The 17,386-nt window shown below is 45.8% G+C and overlaps 1 protein-coding gene across 3 annotated transcripts; it reads left to right on the top strand.

Moving 5' to 3' along the window:
* Positions 1-208: 208 nt before the first annotated feature.
* On the top strand, positions 209-17,113 carry LOC119396066 (uncharacterized). Of its 3 annotated transcripts, none has more exons than XM_037663133.1 (6): positions 209-297; positions 5,740-5,897; positions 7,720-7,752; positions 9,635-9,729; positions 12,414-12,497; positions 16,811-17,113. In XM_037663133.1, exons 1-6 carry the CDS (start codon positions 211-213, stop codon positions 16,951-16,953), a joined length of 600 nt encoding a protein of 199 aa, XP_037519061.1. In that variant the 5' UTR covers positions 209-210; the 3' UTR covers positions 16,954-17,113. The 3 variants fall into 3 exon arrangements, with proteins under 3 accessions (XP_037519061.1, XP_037519059.1, XP_037519060.1); XM_037663131.1 differs by lacking the exon at positions 16,811-17,113 and adding an exon at positions 16,020-16,223 and having other exon boundaries at positions 209-303; XM_037663132.1 differs by lacking the exon at positions 16,811-17,113 and adding an exon at positions 16,020-16,223.
* Positions 17,114-17,386: the final 273 nt, after the last annotated feature.

A 17,386-nucleotide genomic window follows, 5' to 3' on the forward strand; every position in this document is an offset into this window, starting at 1 on the left:
CATAAATGATCAGGTCATGTGTTAAACGCTGGTTACAATGAAATTGTTCCAGTGAAAGCTGTCGACATCCTCGTCGCGTGGGCATAGGTCATGCAAAGACATTCCGTGCACTGGACTCTGAAATGTCTCGCGCAAATTGGGGTCGCGTTTTTTTTTTAGCCAACACCTCCATATAAAAAAAGCCAAGGGAAATCTCATCAACGAGATAGAATGATATGCTCGGTTTTCCTCGTTTGTATAATTGGACGCGCTTCAGGATCTTTCGACTACAGTGGTAGGGCCACACTGGAAGATGTTGTGAGTGTGAGGACTTATATTTTACTTTCCAAATCACAGGAACGATCAACATTGGAATATCATTTCGGGAGTTATGAGGCGTGCATGATAGCGATGCATTATTATGTGCTTTGCAGGGTTACTGCTGCATCGTACAATTGCTATAATTCTTTATTTTTTACGGCAAGTCACAAGGCTCGAGCGTTGCGGTGAGACAAGCGCGTTACGGATAAAGGGCGGCCGATTGTGTATGAAAAATATAAAGCCATGACACAGTTATAAAAAAACAGAAAATATTAGCCAAAAAGCACGTGCTCATTTTGTCTTGGAAGGGCAAATCTTTCTGCCACGGAATGAATACCGCAAGCTTAACCATCTCCGTTTCACATGGGTTCCTTGGAACGGCATCGATTATGGTTCTCGGTGTGAGTAAACTTCGCAACGCAGAAGAGCGTATTGCGGCGCTTGAAGTTTGCCATGAGGCAAATAGAAGATAAGAAAAGAAGTAAACAAGGGTCGGCTCGTGATGTGAAGACAACGCTGTTCCTCAGCTCTGGGTATGAAGACTGCGACGTCAAGTCGCAAGTGGATGCTAACACCGCGCTATCAAATGCTCTACTCACTTATGCCTATATGCACTAACACCAGCATATGCACTTGACCGGCAGAAATTGGTTTCCGCGACTGAACGATTTCATAATAGGCCATTAACTGATGAAGTTGTGTTGGGCCCTTCGCCTGACGCCGACAGTGCAACTGTGGTCCTACGAGCGGTCACAGCTTTTCTACGGGCCGCTGGACTAGAGGCGCGGTTATAGCACAGCGCCAACTTGACGGGGCTGTATATACGCACCTCTCTAAGTCACCATCGTCATTCATCACTCTTTTTCCTCCCTTTTCCCCTCCCCCGGTGTAGAGTAGCAGGCTAGAGCAAACTATCGCTCAGGTCGGCCTCTCTGCCTTTCTGTAAATAAGCCTGTCTCTCTAACAGCATCCGGATGCGGTATTTTATTTGTTTAGTTTTTAATTAGAATTACACAGTCGTCATACGTCCACTTATAATGGATCGCATCCTTCAGGACGACTTCTCATCTGGAATGTTTAACCAAACCTTCTTATAGATCTGCCTACCAGCTGTGAATTACTGATGCTCCTGGCTTTGGCTGGCTTGATCCGTACCTTCTTGAATATATTGTTAAATATTTCTGGACCTGCACATATATCAGTACTGTTACGTGGAAAGAAACAGACGAGAGGCTATATAAAAGTGTATTTACAAGGGGATACTGGGCACACTGGTTTTAGCCACAGTGACTAGGTGAACGAGATCAACATCGCCACGAGGCAGCGGCTCACGACGTCTTCAAAGCGTCTTCGTCGTCTTCCCCCGATTCGTCGGTGCGCCATAAAGGATACCGGCCCGTAGCATTACCTCCGGCGGTAAAAGCGCCGTACCGGTGCATTTGAAATAAAGCGCACGAAACAGTGAATTAGGACTTGAGCCTGAATACGTGCAACATGTCACCGGAAGCCAGGGTAGAGGGCGAAGAAAAAAAAGATTTGGGCAGCTACGCACTAGCAGTGCAAAGACTAAGGAAGCGGCGAAGCTGGTGGCGTTGCCCTCCTCTTTTCCCTCCTCTTCACACTCACTTCCTCGTTCCCACCCCTTGCTATACTATACTATACTGTACAAGACAGCTCCACTAAAGTGAAACCTGGGAAGGTGCGAAGCTCCGGTGTTTCCCATAGGGACACGTCAATAACAGTGAGAGGACAGCGTCCTCTCATTTCTACAGACAGCTTCCAGCACCCATCGCAGACAGCGTTGATCGCGGAAACAGAGCTTTTCATGAGCCACTTATTTGCCGCTAGGAGAAGCACACGTGGCGTTGCCTCTCGCGGGCGAGCACGCGTTCTCGCGAGCTTTTCCTGAGCGAACGCGCCGCGTTATTTGCGACCTGCTTTACCGTGACGGGCGACCGCAGGAGACACCATGACGGGCTACGACGACAGGAGACGCTGACAGCCTGAGCGCATAAGGTGTTTCGCACCTAAAATTCACCGGTGCAGTCTAATGAGTTACGGGCGTCACTTTGCGCAGCACACAGCGGGATTCTTTGTATCTAGAAAGGAGCCTCTCCGAAGTTCCCGTATGACAAGAAGACGACCACAGGAGCACGAGCGCACAAGGCGAGAACTAATCGACATGGTAGCGTATATTGCAGAGATGTCGCTGGGTGCTTTGCGAGGTCGTCAGCCTAGCACTGCAAGCGCGGATAGTCGTCCAAGGCGATGGAGCAGCGCATACTAGCCAGTTGTGTCAGCTAAAAGAAGAGCAGTGTCAAGGGGCAGCTTCGGTTCACGGCGATGCATAAGATAAAACAGTCAGTTTCGCCGCAATGGCATCAACTAGCATTGAGATCAAGGCAGCACTTACTGTATCATGAGTACCGCTAACCACCACCGCTGTGTGTCGGTTTGCCGTGCAAGCCGTGTCCCTATCCTCCTCAACCTCGCCATAAGTGCGATTTGGGCATCTCACCCGTGCCCGTCGGTGTTGCGCTCATGGTGCATGTGGCGTGGTAGGGGATGTACGCGAAGTACTCGAGCTATTTGGAATGGCACGGAAATCCCCTGTGTTTCCGGAGGCGCAGAGGGGACTGGGTGCCTTAGACGGGTGAGTATATGTCAAACCGTTGGAGTGAGAAGAAGGCGCAGGCGCTGACTGATCCACTGGACCTCGATCACTTCATCCCAATGTTGAGCCACCGACTCGGGCGAGATCCTGGCGGTTACCCTGGCCATCCAACACACCTTGAGCCTCCCCGCGCAAACCTACCGGTTCGCAAGCGGCATGTCGGGCTTTCCTTACGGGTCGCGGCATACCCCAAACCTCGCATTCTAGTCTTTTACGCACATCCAAAGTTGCTTCACTCATCAGCCACACCATACACCTGCTCTGGACCCCTGGCCATGCCTCACTGTCGAGTAATGAACACGCCCATGCAGCCGCTCGAAAACTGACCCTCCGAGCAGCCCCGTGCAGTGAGGCAGTGAACGCAGAGCTAGGTTCCCCATTTCTCGCATGTCACGAGGTCACACAGCATTACATACACCAGCGACAGCGATACCAACCTCCACCAGTGCCCTTCACACGAGAGGAGGCTGTCGCACATCGCCGGCTGCAGACCCGAACTTTTAGAAATCTGCACTTCATGCATAAATAATACCCGACTTGCTATACCGGCGCCTGTCCAGGATGTCACGCCATCCCCACAACCTTTTCCATCACCGTACAGTGCACCGCTGCCTACTTACCTCCCCTCCCAGCAATCCTTGGGACCACCCGTACCCCAGAGCAGTGGGAAGACATCCTTAACGACATCGCCCCCGAGGTATATCTGGGCGCTCGTGCGGCGGGTCCGGGCTATCGCAAGGGTTATTATAGGAGTCCTAGAACAGGGACCCTAGCCGTTTTCCTTGCACTTCAATAAAGAAATGTTTTCGTCATCATCATCATCATCATCATTATGATCATCATCATCCAGCACTGACATAGACCGTCGGATGCAACAAAGTTGGGTTCCGGACGGTCTTATTTGTCCAGAGGAATCCGCCACTAACCGGGACGAATGCTAATAGAAGCGAAATAGCGAGCACCGTACGAATCAGTCAGTGGCGTTATAAATACGAGGTGTGGGCCACACGTCCTTTCCTGTAGATATTTAAATGCTGATAGGCCACGCGAGATCGCGATGAGCCAACGTTCTTTTTCACAAGACAACAAATACGCCCTTGGACTGTACAGTACCGTTCTTGGTGGACATTTCCTTAACATGAGTTTGAACAACTTGATGTTCTGCGGGCGACACTCTCTATGGATCTCTATGAGGAAGACGGGCATCGGCAGCATTTATGCGGTGTCACATTGCAATAGTTTGGATCTAAGAGCGGTCTTTAGGGTCAAATATATCGCAATATGAAAACAAACAAAAAAAAACGCTGTAGATATTGCCATCGTGCTCTCACACGAGGTCTGGCGCAATAATTTCTTCGGGTCGGCCATAACACAAGTGCGAGACAGCGAATGTTCAGTACGGTCGGTTGCACATCCACTGTAAGGTATTCTATGGAGTAACCGTCGTAGGCGTTAATCTGTGCAAGCGATGCCACGTGGCAGTACCAGTGAGGGGTTAATTGTCAAGCCAAACTTGACCACAGATAGATGCAATTCTACGCATTAGATAGTACAATACGAGGCACTGCAATACATTGTTTGAGAAGAACGTAGGTCACGGAAGAAGCGATGCATTCGCCATCGGGCGCTGGTGGCGATGCTGCCGGTCCACGTACGTTAGAGCCGAAGCTGGTAAGCGAATGAAGTCCGCGGAACTGAGGCGACTGTAATAACGTCGGCACGTTAATAAAGACAAACACTGTTGAAGGCATCATCAGCGACACCTTTTGAGAATATGAGGAATCCTGTCCTGTTTCATCTTGTGCGCGTCAGGTCTTCGTCAGAGAGCCAAGATATCCTGAACATGCATCACGTAAGGCAGAGTTGATGTCGGCACGTGGTTCAATAATGCCCTTTTCGAAGCGATCTGGTGACCGTGAGGGTTGCCGAATAAGCTCCAGGTCTTCGAATTTACCCAAACTAGTCAGCTCAGTATCGTGTGTTTCAAAGCAGGCACGAGGTGTACCGCCGAGGTACAGAAAGCCTAGAAAAAGATTCGTATAAATTTAACATTCAGTGTAAACTCGGGAATATGAGAATGAAATGTGTGTACACACTTAAGATTGCGTAACTGAATTCACTCTTCATGTATGGCAAAGCCGCACTGTTTGTAAGCAACAGCGACGTTATTAATACAAAAATGTGCTGTGACAACGCATCGTTCAAATTGCACATTGTTCATTGTCATCTCTCTGCGGCAGTTCGTCTCTTCAAGTACACAACTCAAGGAATAAAAAAAATTACGGAAAAGAAAAGTCGAATTCGTCGATGTTTTTTCAAAATATGGTTTATAGCCCCAAATGTTCAGGATTATCGGTGGGGTAACTTAAGGAGACCGGGAGCCATTCGAGCCATAGATACAGAGGCAGATAAAGTGTGTATTTACACAGCCACACTTTGTGTATATTTACACTGTCACCCTTCGTGTGTTTCTCATTTGAGAGTGTATTGTATATTTTGCGAAATATATACCAGCCGAAGGTTGAGCGACGAATTTCCGTTGTCATTTCAGAGGTTTAGTATACTTCTATACGACAACACTGATGCAGATTATTTTGTGTAAGGCGTGTAACATTAATATTTCTTGCAAAATAATTGGTTCTTTGCAGAAGTTTGTTTCGCGTAGAGGGCGTTGTGATTTAATCAACTGTAACAGGAAAAAAGCATGTTTTTTAATATATGTATGCGTTGAATTGTGACAATCGTTACTATATGTTGCCAACCAGTTTTTTAACACAGATGAAAGGATCGCTGTATTTCAAAGGAGCTATTCTCGAACAATTGAAGGACATGACCCGGTGTGCATCTACAATACAAAAATGTCTTTGACCAACACAACACTATCGCTGCAGCAACATTACTACCTTTACTACGACACCTATACGTAAGTGATTTTAAAGCTTCAATCAAAGTTTTCCATCACAAAGTTTCATAAAAATGATCTTTGTTTAAGCACAGAGGGTAAGTGTTCTAGGATTAGAAGAAATAGTCAAAAGTACAAAAGAAGGTTAAAACTACAGCGGGATTATTTAAGCCTGCATATTTAAAGAACTTCGCATGATACGAATTAAAAGCTAATTTGTAGTAACTGGCACGTAGCTATGGTTCAGCCATGGAAACTTCTGTGTTCAGTCACTGTTGTTTTAGTCATTCGTGGCGGTGTATTGGAAAATTCCCTTTTCGACAAACGCGTGTTTCTCAAATTATTTGGCAGTGTGTTATTATGTGTAGTTTTCAGGTGGTTTGTTTTCGTTCGTCTGCAATGCGTTGTCTCACGTTTATTACTTCTAGTGTATTCTTTACAGAAAACGTTCTGAAATTTACCCTGAGAGGATAGCTGCTCAAATTTACCGTGAGAAGATAGCTGAAAAAAATTCTCGAGGCACACCTTATAGATGCATAAGTTGTGCGAATAGCAGTGACCATGGTGATTACTAGCAGTTGTTATGACCATATTGACGGCGCATGCCTTTAAGTAAGTCACTGAGAAACTCATGTAGGAACTTTTTTAGCGCGCACAAATTCATACCAACTCGCCCAGCTCTCAGTTTTACTTCACTGAGAAACGCGATGAATCGCATAAAAGCATAGCAAATTTTGGTTACATGTAATGCTTGGTCGGTATATTACAACCAAGGACAGATTGAAGTCGAGGATCCTGTCAACTGAAGAATAATTTAGTAGGTAATATCAGAAAAGCGACACTTTCGCCGCAAGAGATAACAACAAATTGGAAGGATATACGGAAGTAACAATAGCAGTTAAGTGCTAATGCATCTTACCTGGCGTAACTCAACAAAACGGGAACGTAAGGAACAACAACTACCACAACAAGACATAAGGAAGCACGGCTGCTACAGCGGAGGAAGCGACCTTCGTGTTGTCTGTCGCTTCTAGGCAAATACAGCAGAATACAGCGCGCACGAAGGTGTGAGCAGTCTGCTGATCCTTGTTAAGATAGTGCGCGCGCCCTCGGCCGTTCAAATCTAAGCAGTATTCTGCCGGAGCTACGCAGAACCCCTCCTCCCCTACACCTGAGGTCCCGATGGGCCTTTCGCGTGTCTAAAGACGACCGGTACATTTCCTCTCGGGGGTGACGTTAGAGGAATCCAAAATGCTTTCGATACAGTCTCACTTTTGTTCTGAGTGATGAAAGCTCCCGTGGTTACAAAAAGGGCCGCAAGGGGGGGGGGGGGAGACAGGGACAGAAAGATATAGATGCCACTCAGGGACGTCAGAGTCTGTATTAGCACAACTTTCGAGGTCAGAATAACATGCTGAAGTAACTACGCTACCAGAAGAAAGGGGCATTTCTACCCCATAGGATGAACGATCGGTTCCCGCCTGTACCACGATTTGATTTGTGTGCCTTCCGGATAAAGAGGCAGATGCTTCTTACATGCTACTTCTCCGGTGGTGGAGGTAGAAAAAGCTGGCATTTCGCTTATGTCGAGGCTGCAGTTGACTTTTAAGATGCAGCCTGTAAATGGAAGACTCATGACGACAAAAGCACCGGTCGTCCTCAGTATACGGTGATTCACGAAGGGACAAAACAAGCCGATTCGACTGAGCTGCGGCCGCGGTAAAAACGTCTATCACACTAGCTTGCGTTATGATCTCAGTGATTCCTGCGCGGTCTCTTGATAACTTGCGGCACCTTAGAAGCTATAAACGACATTTGAATCTTCTCCTTTTTGCTTTTACAGGCCGCCCATTAAAGGAGATGACACAATATACTGGTTTGTATATCTCTGCTACATTATCATCTTTTGGTTAGGCAAACTTAAAAAAGAGAGAGAGAGATACATGGTGGTAAAAGCCACGGGGTTCCTTATGCAATAGCTTAAGACGGCTCAAAGGCGAAAGCCATGAGATGTGGCTATTTTACCGCACATTTTATATCAGCGTCCGAGGTGCACTAATTAACTGTCACTAATGTCACTTCCAATAGTTAAGTTTCACTCATTTACTTTCACTAACAAAATATTAACTTAATTTGCCTTGATTACTATCATGTAGTTAACGTTCACTAAATTGACTTACTAATTCACTTTCACCGTCTAATGTTCATTAACTCACTGCTCACTTAATTTGCTGTATCGCCTTTTTATGCACCGTCATGCTTTCGCTCTTATTATGGCTTTCGCTTCTCTAGACGTTAGTAATACGAGTCACGCGAGCGCCGTTTTAGAGCGCAGCTCCTAGCGCCCGTTTCTGCGTTGAGCGGCGTCGCCGTCAGCGTAACCGATAGAGAGCACAAAGCAAGAGAGCGAACGCGGAGCCTTTCGATGTCACGAGCCACTGGCCTCTAACCTCGCTTTCTTCCTCCGCTGGCCCCTCGGTCGGAGCTCGTGCGCTTGCAGGGCTGGCACGTGCACTGCGGCTGGCTTCGGTTGTCGTAACGGGGCTGTCGGCGTTTCGCTTGGTTCGCGACGCCTTCAATGCACAGAGTGGTGTGCGTAGCACTCGAGCACTGGCAATTTATGTGGCAAGATGCAACGAATGTTACATTGCCAGAACTGCGGCTGGCCAAAATTCCATCACAGTTGGCGCTGCCCCAAAACGAAGCTGCGCTAGGAATTCGCATCAGGCAGTATCGTAATCGTCGGTGAATTTTTTTTCTTATACTCTGCAAGTAGCCGGTGTCACTTCGCGGAAGCTCTCCATAACATCTGCTGCGCCAGGAGTCCTCTTCTTTATCTTCTTTACTGCACAGAGAAAGAAAAACGTTGACTGCCTTGGCTTCTCGCTTTCGTAAACACGTAGCGAGTCACACCATCTATGGTCGCACGAGAACAGTTTTTTTATTTTTTAATCATGCGATCGCTGCAAACACGAAGTGGACGCGCAGGTCGCGCGCTTGAAGCCAAGAGGCGGGCGGGTGGATCCAGGCTTTTTTGTTTGTTGCTTTTTGTACACACGCTGGCCTTTCGTCAGGCCGCCTTTCAACATATAAGGCCTTAACAATATTAAGTAAAAAGCAATGCACATACTATGGCGCACATAGGTTTTGCAGGTTTGATTTGAAAGTAGCGCTATAGTCGGTTACAGTCTAAGAATAAATATAAGCTCCGCCCGCAGCCATCACTGTGCCGCCCAGAGAGAATTTGCGTAGACGTTCCATCCAGTCACGTTTGCTCATTTCCGTGACGTCAAGCACTTTTCGCGTTCTGATCGCTGGTTTTAAGGCGAAAACTTGAACGCCCTGGCAAATTTGATCAGAGATTCTGACATCACTGGTCATACTTTAGGTAGGAAGGACGAACCTTTAGTTTTCGATATGAATGTTATTTACATTAGCAGAGAAAAAAATACGATGCGAAAGGAAACCAGCCTGCACTACACTATTACATAGGTGATTGACAAGCGCACGGCGGTTTTGCGGGCGGAGCTTGTATTCATACTTAGGCCGTCTGTAGTTGATTCTGTGTTTTGATAGTCAGTATTTTCGTGGAATACACTTAGCCGGCTTTTTTGCTTGACTAGCCCAGATTTTTGCTTCACTACCTTAGCTATGGCTTTTGTGCCATATGGTATTTCTAGTTTTGTCGCAGCAATAGCAATTAGAGTCATGTTATCCTGCGCAACCTACACAATAAATATTAAACATGTCTTGTACAGGCGTATAAACGGCACTGGTTATTTCGTATATATGAACCTGTCAAAAGAGCCAGGTATGGACGTTTCTCCAGTCCTCTTGGCATGGAAATATCAAGGTAAACATGAACGACTTTCGCCTCATTTGACACACGATACACTCATGTTCCTCATTAAAATGACTCGAGATAACTGTTACTATGCCGCCTGTGTCTGTAGTATATCATACTTGTTGTGTGACGTGCATAGCTGTACGTATGGTACTTCTCTTTCCCCCCCCCTCCCCCCCCAAAAAAAGTAGACATTATTTTATTTTAGGCGCGCACTAGTTCGCAAAAAAATGCATCATGGGTCATCGTGCTGCTGGAAGTTAAAAAAAAACCTATTCCGGAGCTTTCATTCGACAATATCAACAAAAAGTCGATCTCAGCACGAAAAACAAAGAACTTTAGAAGGAAGCCCTGTACAATAGCAAAATGACTCAGTGCAGTAAAAAGTGAGTAGCTTTTTAGTAATAAGGTTTGCGCAAAGGCACCTATGCAATTTGCTCTTAGGAGACGCTGCTTTCTGGGCGATGTTCCAAGATACCGAGATGGGAAGCCTGCCGTAAGGGGTAACCAGCAGTCCAGACGGCTTGTTTCTTTTTCTTTTTTTTTTTACTGCAAAGCTGTCTGGGACTAGGATGCGTGATTTCGTCGCGTTTGCATTAAAAACTCACTCTTAAAGGGCCCCTCACCAGCCTCCGAAAATACAAAAAACGAGCAAAGTAGTCTCTGCTGGTGTTTCTCGTCTTTCTGGCGCACTTCGTGACGCAGGGCAGCGATTCTCGCGACGTCTATATAGGACACACTCTCGATTGGTTCATATACGCGAAAATATCAGATGTGAATATTCTCCTGCACTGCTTTGCCATGCAGCCGCCCATCCGTTCTTCCTTGCCTCGCCTGACTATCGTGCGCGATCAACTTATCTCACTTCATTTCCTGTGTTCCCGACTGCGCAAACGGAGATTACAGAGTGTAGCTGACAAGCGCGAAATCTTGATAGGGTCAATGCTTGGTGCTGACATGGTACACACGCTTTTAAGAAGTAAGTGGCAAGGGGGAGATATGGCCTGTAGGAAGGGCAGCGAAGGCGACGAGGAAACCAATCCCTCGTCTTTGAACGCGGGGTGGTGAGGGGCCCTTTAAATAAATGTGCGCAGCTTGCACTAGTATCGGAAGGCTGGAACCAACAGTGGAGCTAGTGTTCGACCAAGCTTCTAAGTTTTTGCTAGTAGTACTAAGTGCAGCTATAGGCTTGGCTATTTTTCTCCGGTTTCGCTCGGTTCACCATGCTACGCACGTGTTGCGTGGTTATGGCGTGAACATGTCACGTGACTAGCTGTTACATGATGCGATTTTAATCACGTGACTAGCTGATACGGGGTTATGGGCGGGAACATGTCACGTTACTAGTTTTTACGTGATATTACGTGATATTTAGTCCCGTGACTACTTGTTACGCGATGTCACGTGATTTTAGTCACGTGACTAAATGTGACATGACGTTTACGTGGACTTGGTCACGTGATGTTACGTCATTTTCACCCACGTAATTAGATGCTACGTGGTTTTAGGCATGTGACTAGTTACGTGATGTTACGTGATTTTTGTCCCCGTAAATAGTTGTTGCGTGATGGTACACGAGTTTTAGTCACGTGACTAGTTGCGATGTGGTGTTACGTAATTTTTGTCCCGAGACTAGTTGGTACGTGATCATTGGTCTCGTAAAAGACTCGCCCATCCGGATTATTGCATTGCACGCCGGAGAAATCGGCACACGTGTTGCGTGAGCGAAGCAGAAAAGGAAGAAGAGGACGAATAGAGCGCGTGCCGGTTCATCTGTTCGTGATGATGATAGTTTTTGTTCGCACTACCCGTCGCAACGAAAGGCTTGACAGCTCCGCTCTTAGTATTGTAGAGCTCAACGATGCAGCTCAAACATTGCTGCAGACTTTTTTTCTCACAACTCATTTATTCGTCGGAATATCGCATGCGTACGTAAATTTCACTCCGGGATTAGCGAAGCCCCGGCGTCAACGTTCGTGCTTCTGCACTGAATGATTTTGTGGCTTTTACATTGAACCTGCAGTTACGAAGGTGTTTTAGCGCTCTATTAAATACCGTAGTATTTTCTCGCGTGCTTTTTCGTCCGTGCGATGCGATACAGCGCGAACTAATCTACCAACACTAACTGAAAGGAACCGTTTAAACTTACTAACATTTCTATATCAGCTGAATAAAAGGCCACTACAAGGTAGATCTTACAGAAATCCTTGCATTTTCATCTGGATACGCTACTCGACAGAGGCACGAGTTCACAGTAACGCCCTATGTGGCGCGCAACAACTGTTTTAAATATTCATTCTTTCCGCGAACGATAAATGAGAGGAACAAACCAACCAACGCCGAAGTTTTGTAGCCATATTTAGCTTTATTTTCCCCCTGCCTTTTAAACACCTATGCCTATTTAAACATCTATTTAAACACCTATGCTTTTTTTCTGTAACCCCTTATACGTCTCATTACTCTTGTACTGCGCAATGTTAAGTGCCTCGTTTTTTTTGCTTTCAGATGTTTTGTGAAGGCTTCTTTTTCATATACAGGCTTTTTTTCATTTGTTTGCTTTTATGTTCTTGTTACTTTGTAAACCCACTCTGCGAAACTCCTTGAAAGGGATTCCCGTATTCATAAATAAATAAATAAGCGAGAGATATCGCGAAGTGACAGACACGGTATCTGCTGATTTAATTGCTTTCCAGATGAATCCAACACAAGGAAGTATTATTTTGACTATTATGACCCACTCGACAAATGCGCAGTGATAACGTTCTCGGATGACCCATGTAAGAATATTCCATATCAGTTTCTTTTCCATCTTTCTTTCCCTTCCTCATCCCCTTAGTGTAGGGTAGCAAACAGGATACTACACTCTAACAAAAAAAAGGTGTCTTTTGACTCTCTTTTTATACACGCAAGAGTCACATGTGTAGCACTCACTTTAGAGAGGCAAGTTGACGCTCTTTAGGAGAGTCGCGCATTGACTCTCTTTTAGAAAGTCGTGCGTTGCCCGACTCTCCTAAAGAGGGTCAACGTGCCTCTCTCAAAGGGAGTACTGCACATGTGACTCTCGCATGTATAAAAAGAGAGTCACAGTTCTTAGAGTGTACAGTTCTGGTTGACCTGTCTTCCTTTCTCTCATATTATTATCTCTCTCTCAGTTGATTTTCCAAGCTGTGTATACGCTATTGCGTGGAGAAATAAATTGCTAGCATAAGTAAGCATTCACTTCGCTTCGCTAAAGTTAAGGTTAGAAGTAATAAATAAATTGCAATAGCTGCGATAAGGACATTGCAACCGAGCTCCCCGTTCACAATAAATGGCATACTGTTCGCTGTTTCTGAACCAGAAGATTATGCAGCAGAGAATATTTTCATTGAAGGCTATATATGAATGAACATCGAAATAAGCCTTCTGCGCATGACAAGTTACCTGAGAATAAACGAAGGCTTTGCGGCTGTGCCCTTGTGGTAAAGTGACTTTAATTCTTATTTACTGCGGATTAAAATAGAAAGGAATGCCCTGCCCTATAAGTGGTACAAACACTGCTCATTAAAAAAAAACAGCCATATCTTACTTTTATACAGAAAAACCAAAGGAAGCGATCATATTAGGGTGTAGTGTGACGCTGTACCAACGCATTCGGCGTTTATTTAAATTTTTATTATGCACGGCTCTTTACATCAGCTCTACTGATTGAATGCTCCATGGCGTTTCTGACACAAAGCTATTCAAAGTTTCTTGCTACCTAAAGTCTTTGCCAAATCTGTTGCACTATTGTTGTAGTGTATCGCCTATATTGTCCAAACATTCAAACACCAAAAATCTAATCGTTTTTGGCGAGTTTGTTGATACTTGGTGAAACCTATTGTAACACTAACAAAACAGACGCTAACAACGCTAACACAGAGATCGCCACCTTTACAGTCATTACTGATTGATTACAGTCTCGTTTGCTGCAGCTGTATTTCCAAACGAAGTGCCCAGCGTGCAGAGCGTTACGAAGCTGCAGCAACTTCTCCTACGGTTTTACCAACGAATTTCTAAAGAAATGTTGCATATGGAAAGCAGTGGCGTCTTTTAGAGCACGTGCGTCTTTTAAACTGGACATTAATCATACACGTTGAGCCAGAACTGCCATATATACGATTACGAGGCGCTCCATAGTAGAGGGCTATAGCAAATTTCCACCACCTGGCATTCTTTAATAAACATTGACATCGCACAGTACCCGGTAGTCGAGAATTTGGCTTCCGTCAACTGCGACCACCGCGGTTACGATCGACACCACGTATTTTGGGTCAGCAGCCGAGCACCGTAACTACTGAGCCCCCGTGGCCATATGACCACATGCGCGCCGCGAGCTGCGCGCACGCTTCATCTTTGCGGCGTTCCGTGACTTGGCCTAAAGTCACAAAACCACACGAACGCCACGAGCTGTGCGTTCACTTCGTCTTGGTGGTGTTCGTATGGCTCGGCCTAAAGTCGTCCGACTACACGCGTGCCTCGGGCTTCGAGGTGCGCGATATGCGCGTTCATTTCCTCTGTGCGGCGTTCGCGTCACTAGAGAACCATGAAATGCGCAGTAAAACAGCCACACCGCATGGTTTTTGCTTCGACTATTCTTAGCACTATCTATAAAGGACCCTGTGAGCTTTTTAGGAAAACACAATGGAGATGTATTGCAGTGCAAGCTAATCTTAGAAGTTTGACAGTCACATCTCTTCTGCAACAAACTCTTCTTGCGCGCCTACCTCAGATCAGAAGCGTACGTCACTAGAGCGCAGCAATTCGGCTTTTCGAAGTGCCGAGTCTCTTGCAGCTGCTGTCCGGACGAGTTTTTAAGCCTGCTGGACTCCGATATTGCGTTCTTGTCTATTTGTGGCGGCACAGCGAGGTCCGCTGACCGTTCGGCGCTGGATGACGAAAGAAATGGCCGCATTTTCTTGGTGCGAAAGCTACGTCAACGACTGCGGCTCAGCGTCTCCATGGCCTCTCCTTATGGAGACGCTAGCAGACGATTCCGCGACTGCGCCATACCCAAAAATGGCGCACGAGCTCAGTTTTGCCGGAGCAACAAGCATTAGGAATATCCCCTATTGGCGATAGGGTAACCTACACAAAAAAAATAAATGTAAAGGCCCTGGGCAACAAAATTCATTTGCCTACGACATAAGCCATGGCATGTTACACTACAATAGCTTTAATCACCCGGGGTTCAGTAACCTGCGTCTAAGTCAACACTTTCCGATTTTTCTGCAGCCCAGATGCAGACGCAAATGCTGGAATCGAAACCGTTACGTCTGGCTCAAGAGCAAATCGATAACTCATATGCTTGCGCAGCTAAGTCTTAAATTATTTGCAGCTCTCGAGAACACAAGGACGTACAGAACCAGAGATGGCACGGCGATGTGCCATGTTCTCATCTATTGTGTCATTGTGGCTAAGTAAACGAAAAAAAGTAAATAATTACTATGCTTTCGCAGCGTAACCTTATGTTGACACGTGACACTTCTTTCTCGTAGGCTATATCGATCACCCGCGAAAGTAAATATGGGAGAACATATAGGCTACTACGCCAAACTTTTTCTTCCAGTGTTAGGCTACAGACAACGCAGCTTTGCAGCAATTCGTCTGTTTTATGGGACAAGAAATTGAGTGGAGTTCTTATGTGGCAATTTGGGTGGTAGAAATTATTTCCAACTAAGCTATGCTACATGTGGTAGATGTTTCACTAATTGAAGTGACGCAATGCGTAATAATTAGTTTAACCACACAACCACCATACGCGAAGACATATGCCAAAGGAGCAAATCAGCTGCAAGGCGAACTGTTGTTCTCGCACAACCTACAGTGCCACTTTGCTTGGCATGGTGATAGGTGTACTACTGTGCCAATAATTCGGTGTTCTTTATAAAGTGCCCTGTAGATATGTGAATATGTAAACATTGAGGGCACCCTTGGCGTTCGTCAGCAACACTAAGGTGCTGTCGGTTTGTACTTTCCACGAAAAAGTAGGATGGGCAATCCCGAAAGTATGACGTATGATCACGTATATTGTACACGTCTCGCCCCCATTTTAGCGCTTTTCATACTTAAGGCATATTTGACCAACTAGCTCAGCCCATGTTTTTGACATCATACATCTGTTAGATGTTAATTATCCTGTTAAGGTTTCCTTAATGCGCATATAGAGAAGAGTTTTTCGCGAACCTGACAATCTTCCGAATATTAGAGGGCCTCAGTCTTTAGCTAGTTGATATCTTTTCGCGTGAAGTGAATGTTACAACAGCTGGCGTTCTTTTCAGGTTCCCTGAAGTGTGAACTGCTCGTCTGGGAACGCTATATTTGGTCGTCAAAAGTAAACTGCGACCGTGAATATGAATACTACTGCGGAAAAAGCACCTGTTATCGGCTGTATGACAAATTCCCTTGTCCGGGGATACCAAAGCGTCCTTGAAGACTCTGCCTTTGAGCCACTTCCTTGTAGAGGGGCAATAAGAGCATCGGTCAATATTAATTACACGCTAACTTCATCGTCATCGCATGCCAGAGCGAACACTTTTCTTGGGAATTTGCAGATTTTAGTTTGTACTTAGGCAAGCGTATAAAATAACCGGAATAAATCATTTCATCACGCATGCGTAATTATAGTGGAGAGAGAGAGAGAGAGAAAGAAATAACATTTATTGGTCCTAAAGGAACCAAGTCTATATTCCGGGCCTCCTGGTAGGCTCATGCTTCCTGGCCTAACCCGTCAAGAAGTGGACACCCTCGTTTTCCAACTTTCATGGGCGACTGGACTGGTCCTCCTAGCTGCCGGAGCGCTAGTTGCGTGGTAGAGATCACTTGTTAGGCGGGTTCCTTCCCGCAGGGGAGGCATTCGCCGCGTGAGTTTGGGACATTGAGGAAATATATGCCGTTGGACAAGAATCTTTTTTTCTAGTTTTAGAACGAAACTTTGAACATATGGGACAATTTCTTTGTAGATAACCTCAACAGTACTAAGTCAATGTTGAAACGTTCGTCGGAAACTCCCATATATTATTTTGTCATTATAAAGAACGGGGGCAAAATCATTTACCTTACGTGCTTTCAGTGGATGATCAGTTAGTGGAATGGTGTTCTGTCGATGTCTACGGACGCGAAGAAATCCAGGATCCGAGTTATACACAGCGTCCTGTAGAAGCTACCGAAGCTCAAACGTACAAACTGCACCATTTGCCAGCCGGCCACGTGTGATCGGTTACTCCATTGAAGTATACTCCCGGGCTATCGGTCGAGCCCGTATACACACACCATATGTGCTTCTGGCCTAAAATAAACATAATTTTCCGAGTAGGGATAGCTGTACCGTTCAACTTTGGCACCAGTTTAAATAAAAGTTTTCCTGCGAGCGCTACCAGTACGAGAAGCGTAGAGCAGAAAGATATGTGCTTTCCCCAGAGGCTGCCAGCAGTTTTCGCTAGCGCTCCTTGGACTCAGATGTGACTACATATACATGCCACTGGCTACGCCCTGTTTACTATGACACTTAATATTTCCAGCGCATTGTGTTTGCCTTTCAGCAAGCAAACAGGGAGCTCTGAATTTCTATAGGGCCCTGGAACGGCGCTCCGATGGCCTATCGTCGCTTTCAAGATAAATCTGTACAATAATTCAGAATTAAAGCACC

The sequence above is a fragment of the Rhipicephalus sanguineus genome, chromosome 6, assembly GCF_013339695.2.
Source record: "Rhipicephalus sanguineus isolate Rsan-2018 chromosome 6, BIME_Rsan_1.4, whole genome shotgun sequence".
Lineage (NCBI taxonomy): Eukaryota > Metazoa > Arthropoda > Arachnida > Ixodida > Ixodidae > Rhipicephalus > Rhipicephalus sanguineus.